This window comes from Orycteropus afer, unplaced genomic scaffold (genome assembly GCF_000298275.1).
Source record: "Orycteropus afer afer isolate SDZICR_OR568_19922 unplaced genomic scaffold, OryAfe1.0 scaffold00092, whole genome shotgun sequence".
Taxonomy (NCBI): Eukaryota; Metazoa; Chordata; class Mammalia; order Tubulidentata; family Orycteropodidae; genus Orycteropus; species Orycteropus afer.
In genome coordinates, this window is record NW_006921679.1 from 9,201,001 (window position 1) to 9,210,453 (window position 9,453).

The 9,453-nt window shown below is 42.3% G+C and overlaps 1 protein-coding gene across 1 annotated transcript in view; it reads left to right on the plus strand.

Moving 5' to 3' along the window:
- The window catches only part of LOC103198374 (phospholipid-transporting ATPase IB), an 826,205-nt gene that overhangs the window by 611,324 nt on the left and 205,428 nt on the right, over positions 1 to 9,453 (plus strand). Inside the window, exons 26-28 of the mRNA XM_042781171.1 lie at positions 4,199 to 4,260; positions 5,058 to 5,114; positions 7,815 to 7,922. Of these exons, the coding sequence (XP_042637105.1) occupies positions 4,199 to 4,260; positions 5,058 to 5,114; positions 7,815 to 7,922 (227 nt within the window). The remainder of the gene's footprint in view (positions 1 to 4,198; positions 4,261 to 5,057; positions 5,115 to 7,814; positions 7,923 to 9,453) is intronic.

Below are 9,453 nucleotides of genomic sequence, written 5' to 3' on the forward strand. Positions count from 1 at the left end.
TCAGGGGGCAGGAGAGTATGGAGGGATGGACACTGGGAAGAGGTAACTATGGGGAGGAAGTGGGAGGGGAGCGGTTACATTGTGGTAAACCGTGGTCAATGACATGAGACAAAGTATATGTGAACTGCTATATGGAAAGTGAATTTGCCCTGCAAATCTTCACACAAATCACAATAAATAAAATAATAATTTAGAATTAGAAATGATATTATAACCATCTCTACAGAAATAAAAGGCTTGTAAGGGAGTACTATGAATAGTTGTATTACCAACAAATTAGATAACCAAGAGGAAATGGACAAATTCCTACACATAACTCTCTACATTGACTCAAAAAGAAATACTGGATCTTGACAGAACCTTAACAGTGAAGATTTGAATCCATAAACAAAAACCTCCCAACAAAGAAAAGTTCTGAACTGGATAACTTCACTGGGGAATTCTACTAAACTTCTATAGAAGAGGTGACTCTAATACTATTTAAACTTTCCAAAAAAAAATAGGAAGAAGAGGAAACACTTCCTAACTCATTCTGTGAGGCAAGTGTTACCAATACCAAAGCCAGATAAAGATAACACAAGCACAGAAAACTGAAAACTAATACCCTTCATGGGAGCTCTGGTGGCGCAGTGCCTAAGGCACTTGACTGCTAACCAGAAGGCTGGCGGTTCAAACCCACCAGCCACTCCTTGGAAGGAAGACTGGGCAATCTACTTCCACAGTGATACTGCCTCGGAAACCCAAGGAGGGGTCGCTATGAGTCAGGGCCGACTCGATGACATATAACAACAACAACAACAATATCCTTCATGAATAAAGATGTAAAAATACTCAACAAAATACTAGCATATTGAATGGAAAAACATGTTTAAAAGATTATGCACTATAATCAAGTGGAATATATCCCAGAAATGCAAAGATGGTTCAACACCAGAAAAGCAATCAATTTAATACACCACATTAACAGAATAGGGAAAAGAACTAACTGATCTTCTCAACTGATGCAGAAAGTGTATTTGACATAACTCAACAGGCAACAAGATAACAATAGAAGGCCAATCTCTCAATGTAGCAAAGGGCATTTATAGAAAATCCACAGCTGACATCATACTGAGTAGAAAAAACTGATAGCTTTCTCATTAAGATCAAGAACAAGACAAGGACTCTCACCCCTACTTTCAGCATGATTCTGGAAATCCTAGCGAGAGCCATTAGGCTGGGGAAGAAAATTAAAGGTATCCAAATTTGGAAGAAGGAAATAAAACTATCACTTTTCACAGATGATATGATCCTATAAATAGAAAAATGCTAAAGAATCCAAAAGAGAGATATTAAACAAATAATGAATCCAGCAAAGTGCCAGGGTACAAGGTCAACACATAAAAATCCGTTGGGTTTCTGGTACACCTTGCAATACTCAGCCTGTATGATGAAGAGAACAGAACTGGATGGTGTCCGGCGACCACTGTCAACCACTCGGAGTGGGATCTACATAGGAGATCCTGGATAGAGAAGAAGAACAATGTTGAACAAAACTCAAAATCATAAAAAAGGGGGGGGACGAGGTTCACTGGTCTGATAGAGTCTGGTGAGACCCCTGAGACTATGGCCCCTGGCTGCCCTTCAGGTCTGAAATTGAACTCACTCCTGTGGCTTCCAGCCAAACAAAAAACAGGCATATGAGCTGAACACTTATATGCGGTACATACGCTCCTTGGAGAGATCAATCATGGGAGAATGGAAGGGCTGTGTATGTGCAGGGAGACAGCTCAGGGGGTTGGGGTGCATGGAGGGAAGGACACAGGGAAGGGGTAACTGTGGGGAAGAAGTGGGGAGAGAGCTGTTGCATTGTGGGAGACTATAGTCAATGTCATGAGACAATGTGTATGTGAACTGCTGTATGGAAGATGAATTTTCTCTGTAAACATTCACCCAAATCACAATAAATTTATTTAAAATCGTTTGGGTTTCTATGCATCAGCAATGAGCAATTGGAAAAGGAAATGAAGGAAATGCTACCATTTATGCATATAAAAGAATAAACTTAACCAAGAAGATAAAAGACTTGTCACAGAAAAGTATTTTTAAAAAATTGCTAAAACAAAGAAGACAGAAATAAATGGAGGGATATTCTGTGTTCATGGATTGAAAGACTTAAGGTGGTTAAATGTCAATACACTACACAAGGCAATCTATAAATTCAGTGCAATCCTCATCAAAATTTCAACAGACTCCTTTGCAGAAATGGAAATGCCAATCCTCATATTTATATGGATGGGCAAGAAACTCCAGATAGCTAAAGCAATCTTAAAAAAAGAAGAATCACACTTCATTATTTAAAAAAACAGAATAAAGCCACTGTAATTAGAATAGCCCAGTATTGGTATACCAAACCAAATCCATGTATATTCTCACCACAATAAAATAACGATACATTTATTATTAAGACGATCTTGTGGCCAATTACTGAAAAGTGAACATCCACAATTTTGAATAACTTTTTACTAGCACATTAATTTGTTATTTTTTTGGGGTTTAGCCTTTCCCTTCTCTGAACTTTTCCCCTCTTTTCCCTTTTAACAGGCCTTGACTGAACTTCAGCCTCTTTTCACTTTTCCCTTAGGCCATGAGATCATTTTTTTTTTAAGTCAGTGACCCTACCTCTCCATATTCTCCTAGCCTCTTATTCCCCCAGTAATACTCCCTCAGTGTAGTCACTAGCTAATGTAGGCCCATTGGTATCATGTAACTGGTTTTTCTTCCCTTAATTTACCTATTACTCAGCCTGAGAGCTGTATCTAGGGCCCCTGGATTTCTGCATGTTCTGTGACATGTCTTGGTCATTACACTGTTTTAGAAAAGTAAATAGATCTTTATTCTTTGATAGAAGTGGGATTCGCCAACAGGCACCTAGGTGAATCAGTGGAACCAGACATGTGTGGATAGCAGCTGTTGAGCTGGATATTTGACCACAAAAGTTCAATACCTGAATTGGGAGCCACAGATCTGAATCTGAGAATAAAAGAGAATAAGAGGAAGTTGGCAGTGTCATGCAAGGAAAATGTTTCTGATCTTAAAATAGGCTTTGATGCCTCAGGTTAAAAACAAGACTGACTGGCATGAGTTAGGCAATTGTACTATACTTCTGCCTTAGTGATTGTTGTATATGTTGTAATAGTCATCTTGAAAAAGATATTTGGAACAAATATGAACATGAAAGTTTTAGAAATCCAGTGGTACTTCCTAGATATCTCTCATTGAGCTGTTTCCACTCTGCACCTAAGGTTTATGTGGTTGCACTGAAAACATGAGTAGTGAACAGAATTCCCAGTTGTCTGGGTTCAATCACTATGAATTGATTTTGTATTCACATGGTCATCTTCTTTTACAAAGACACAATTCCAATTTAGCCGAAATTAACAATGAATAGTAAAGGAATACTTGAGAAGATGTTCCATGCTCAAAAAAAAAAAAAAAAAAAACTCACTGCCATTGAGTCGATTCCCACTCATAGTGACCCCCATTGGGTTTCTGAGCCTGGAAATCCTTACGGAAGTAGATTGCTCCATCTTCATTCTGCTGAGTGGCTGATGGGTTTGAACCGCTGACCTTCTGGTTAGCAGCCAAGTGCTTTATCCACTATGCAAAAGGCAGATTGAGATCTTATTCCTTTCCTATTTTTGATTAACCAAAGAGATTTTAATCTTTTCAAAAACTGTGAATTTCAGCACAGACCTCAGGTGGTTTGCTTTGTTAGAAACTTGATGTTGTTTATTTGCTTTGACACAAAAACCAAACCAAACTGACTACCATCGAGTCAATTCCAACTCATAGTGACCCCCATGGGGTTTCCGAGGTGGTAAATCTTGGTCAGACATAGATTGCCCCATCTTCTTTCCGCGGAGCAGCTAGTGGCTTTGAACCACCAACCTTCTGGTTAGCAGTCAGATGCCTTAGGCACTGTGCCACCAGAGCTCCCTTGCTTCTATAAGCAATTATAAATGGAAGAATTCCAAGGTCACAGGAAGCAAAAGCAGCATTAGAATCATAGATGATGAGATGATACAATTTTGAAATACTCTTTATTTTTATTTATCTCTTTATTTTTGTATTTCTGAAGGTCCATTTTTCTGTTCTCAAGAAGGTAGCTTGCAGTGTGCAACCCCTGGGAAATAACAGTATCCTCTTCAATTTTCAGATTCTGCGTTGGCCAATGGTCATGCCACGGACTACTTATTTGTTGGAAATATTGTTTACACGGTGAGTTGATCTCTGCTTATTGAACTCTACTTAAGTGGTACATGCGTGCATTGTATCTCTCCAGGTCCTTGACGCAAGGGTTTCCCAATGGTTGTCATGTATTTTCTTTGCTAAATTTCATTGTGATTTGGGTGAAAGTTTACAGAGCAAATACATCTTCCATACAGCAGGTCACACATACATTGTCTCATGACATTGACTGTAGTCTCCCACAATGCAACAGCTCTTCTCCGACTTCCTCCCCATAGTTACCTCTCCCCTGTGTCCTTCCCTCCGATGCACTCCTGCCCCCCGAGCTGTCTCCCTGTGCATATGCCACCCTTCCAATCTCCTATCATGTATTTTCCAGCCTTTAAACTGTATGCTAGAAAGTCCTTACAGTTTCGAATGGCTTGGAGATGCTGGCCTCATTTTGCAGAGAAGGTTATGTAGAGCCCACCTCTCTGGACAGGTGACTAGCAGACTCCTCGGTTCTCCAAATGGCTTTGGCACACCTACCTTCAAAAGTCAAGCCACCCTTAGAAGGAGGGGTTCTCCCAAGTCTTGTGAGCTAAGAGAATGACAAAAGTAACTATTTGTTGAAAGATGATAGTCTCTAGGATGGGGGGATTTCTTGAACTAAACCTGCCTGTGTGCTCCCCAAAACTAACCCCTAGAGTATCGATGACCTAGATGGCCCTTCCCAAGCGTAGCGGCCCTGGAGGACCTCTGTAGAGGAAGCATGCGGTTTCTCACAGAAAGTTGAAATAATTTGCAAGGATAATACATTTTCTCAGTCTCCTCTTTTTTCCCCACAGTATGTGGTTGTAACTGTTTGTCTGAAAGCTGGTTTGGAGACTACAGCCTGGACTAAAGTAAGTTTTCTCAAAAATTGTTCCTCTGTCCTCTATAGACATTTGTATGCTATGACTTCTTGTTCAGCCTTAGGAAAGCAGTAAACAACGTCTAGCTTTCTTGTTTTAAAATCTGCCAGAGAAAATGGTGGTTTGGTCTTTATCAAGGCAAATTTGCTATCCAGAGTTTCCTGGTGATGTATTTTCTGGGCACTTGATACAGCTGTAAGCTGTTAACTCGCATCTCACTTCAGATGTATGCACTGTCATTGTAAAATATGTTGTGAGGTGCCATTGAGTCAGTTTTGACTCATAGCGCCCCCATGTACAACAGAACGAAACACTGCCCCGTCCTGCGCCAACCTCACAGTCATTACCGTGCTTGAGCCCATCACTGCAGCCACTGTGTCAAACCATCTCATTGAAGATCTTCCCGTTTTTCACTGACCTTTCACTTTACCCAACATGATGTCCTTCTCCAGGGACATGCCCCTTCTGACAACATGACCAAAATATAAGAGACAAAGTCTGGCCACTCTCTCTTCTAAGAAGCATGCATACATGTACCACCAAAAGCAAAAATCAAACTCACTGCCATCAAGTTGATTCCAACTCATAGCAACCCCCATTGAGTTTCCAAGGCTGTAAATCTTTATGGAATTAGATTGCCTCATCTTCCTCCTGCAGAGCAGCTGGTGGGTTTGAACTGCTGACCTTCTAGTAAGCATCCAAATGCCTTACCCACTACACTACCAGAGCTCCTGCTACACATACCACATAGATAAGAAAATGGAGAGAGAAATGAGAAAAGTTAAAATTTCCAAATTTTACACTGTTGCGTAAGCTTCCGAACTTTGCTCTGTGTGTGTGTATGGGCATGTTTTTAATGAGATTTTGGATTTACAGAACATACGGTTTTGTCATTTTTTTTTCCACTTAAAAATATATCATGAACGTTTTCTGTCTTCAAATATTCTTCTACAGAATTATCGTTCATAATTAGAAGTATTGTGTTTGATACAGATACTCCATCATTTATATAATCAGCCCCTATTTTAGACATTTTTATTTTTTTCCATTATTTGAGGATTATAACCAGTGCTTCCTGTCTGTCTGTCTGTCTGTCAGGAATGCCCTTTCTGGCTGCTGTTGAATTAGGCTCACTCAATGTCACACCAGTGTCAGAGAGGCGGGAGGTGGATTTGGGCAAGTGAGGAATCAGAGAATCAACCAGATGAGGCACAAGGCAGTACTGTAGGTGAGAGGTGCTGCTGGCTTAGCCTAGCGTGGTAGAGGGAGAGACGGGAAGAAGTGTCAGATGCTGGATATGTTTTTCTTTAAAAAAAAAAAAAAAAAGCTAGCAGAACTTACTGATCAGTTGGAGAGTGGAAGAAGGGAAAAGGTAGCATCACATTAAGAGAGTAAAGGAGAAAAAGTTAACGACTCAGTAGATGCTTAAAGGGGAGTTGTTAAGATGTCCTATCCACTCCAGATTGAAAAAACAAAACAAAACTCTCTTTGGAAAACTGGAAGAACAATTGAAGTCTTGAAATGAGGAATAAAAGCATCTTGTCTGTTTTCTCTGTTCAACCCTTCTCTTAAGTAAATTCATGAAACTTTTTTTAAAAATAAAACCCTGAGTTGGGCAAACCCCTCTGATGGATGGATTGAGAAGTGCCTGCTGTCACTGTGGGATGGGTCTAGAGGTGGGTTCACAATGGTGGCAAAGCCCTTGCATCTTTAGGGTAATTTGGAGGCACGAGTTACTTGAATTCATTGCTAAATATTCTAAACCCACTCCACTGCCATCAAGTCAGTTCTGACTCATAGTGACCGTAGAGCAGAATAGAACTGCCCAATAGGGTTTCCAAGGCTGCCAATCTTTATGGAAGCAGACTGTTTCATGTTTCGCCCATGAAGCGGCTGGTGGGTTCAAACTGCCAACCTTTTGGTTAGCAGCCATAGGCTTTAACCACTGTGCTACCAGAGCATTCTAAGACAGGGAAATTAGAAAGATTGGCATTTCCACTAATTGGTAAGTGGTCAAAATCTTTGCATAAGGAAAGATGTCTTGGACACAGGGATTCTGTAAGAGGTGTTGTTGTTGTTGTTACGTGCCATCGAGTTGGCCCCGACTCATAGCGACCCCTCCTTGGGTTGCCAAGGCAGTATCACTACAGAAGTAGATTGCCCCATCTTCCTTCCAAGGAGTGCCTGGTGGGTTTGAACCACCAGCCTTCTGGTTAGCAATCAGATGCCTTAGGCACTGTGCTACCAAGATTACAGCCTTGAAAATCCCATGGGGCAGTTCCAATGTGACCTCTAGGGATACTATGAGTCAAAATAGACTCCACAGCAGTGGGCTTGGTTTGGGCTTTGCTTCCATGAACACTGACAGCCTGTCTGCTAAGGGCGCTGTGAGTCTGAATCCACTCGGGAGCGGTGGTTTGGTTTGGGCTTTGCTCCTGTAAAGATTGTTGTTGTTTTTGTGAGTCGCATCCGACTCACAGTGAACCCTCCTTGGGTTTCTGAGGCAGCATCACTACAGAAGTAAATTGCCCAACCTTCCTTCTGAGGAGTGGCTGGTAGGTTTGAACCGCCAGCCTTCTGGTTAACAGTCAAGTGCTTAGGCACTATGCTAGCAGAGATGCTCTGTAAGAGGTGAGGCTGGGGTAAATCTCCGTGTGTGAATTTGGCTCGAGCATCCATCTTCTTCTGCAGTTCAGCCACCTGGCCGTCTGGGGAAGCATGCTGATCTGGCTCCTGTTCTTTGGAATCTACTCCACCATCTGGCCCACCATTCCCATCGCTCCAGATATGAAAGGACAGGTGAGTGCTACTGATTGTGGGAGGGAGGTGCGTGCACTTTCCGTGTCGACTGACCTCTGGCGAGCATGACATTACCTGCTTCCATCAAAATGTATAAGGAGATAAACAAACCACACCAAAGCACCTGGAAGAGGTAGTCTGGTCCAAAAAATCTACACTTGAAATGTTACGTATTGTGAAAAGCTTCAACTTGTATCTTGTGACTTATCCAGCACGCCTACCTTTCCATCATCTATCACGTGACAGTTATACACACACACTACAGATATGAACAGTTCATGGCCTTTGGGAGACTAGAACTGCTTGTGAGTCAGACATAATCCAATGATCGTGTCAATCGTAGTGTTATTGTTAAGTGTATTGCTGTACTTATTGTTTGGTAACTGATCACCTGTGAAAAGAAATAGGACAACTCTTTTAGCCAGGAACTTAATTAACCAGGATATCCCATTGTTGTTGTTGTTATGTGCCATCAAGTTGGACCCGACTCACGGCGACCCCTGCTTGGGTTGCCGAGGCAGTATCACTATGGAAGTAGATTGCCCCATCTTCCTTCTGAGGAGTGGCTGGTGGGTTTGAACCGCCAGCCTTCTAGTTAGCAGTCAGGTGCCTTAGGCACTACGCCACCAAAGCTCCCAGATATCCCATTATTCATATCTTGTTGCAAAATTTCTGAGCTTTTGAAAAGTCAAACAGAAGCATTTACTTCATTTACTGTGAACTAGAGAGGTAGCGATTTTAAGATGTGTACACGGGTTTAGATGTTTTAATACGTCTTTGTCTATTCATTGAGATTGAATTATTTGACAGTTACAAATAGATCATAGACTTCCACAGCATCAGGTCTGGAGAGGGGCGTGGTGATCTCCTGGTCCAACTTCTTGGTGTATAAAGGAAGATGCAGAAGTTGGGGTCCTCCAGCTGCATCCTGTAGGCCCCTGTGCTGGGATCTGTCCATTCCCAGCCTTGCCCTTAGCCTTTGACAAGGGGGCCTGCCCAGGGTCCTGGGCTCAGTGAGCCTCTGCTCTGGCCCTCCATGGTTGGGCTGTGTCATTCTTCATGGGGTGAGAAGCCCGTGGGCTGCAGAGCCAGCACACTCACTTCTAGTCTACTCTCTGGATCCCTAAACCCCAAAAACCAAACTTACTGCCTTTGAGTCATAGTGACCCCCGTTGGGTGTCCAAGGCTATAACTCTTTATGGAAGTAGATTGCCCCATCTTCCTTCCATGGAGCAGCTAGTGGATTTGAACAGCTGACCTTCTGGTTGACAGCCAAATGCCTTATCCACTACACCACTACAGCACCTTCTGGATTCCTAGGATCCTGAATTTCATTTCTAACCCTCCCAAAAGCCACTGCTTGGACCTACATGGCCCTCTTCCCAGATCCAGGTCCATTGTGCACACCTCTTGGTCATGGCCAGCTGATGATGAGGGATGTGGGCTAAGTAGTGGGGATGTTTGCACTGTCGTGTCCACATGTGTCTGCATGAGGACATGAGCACCATGGGGTGGAGCCAAAAGTGAGAGG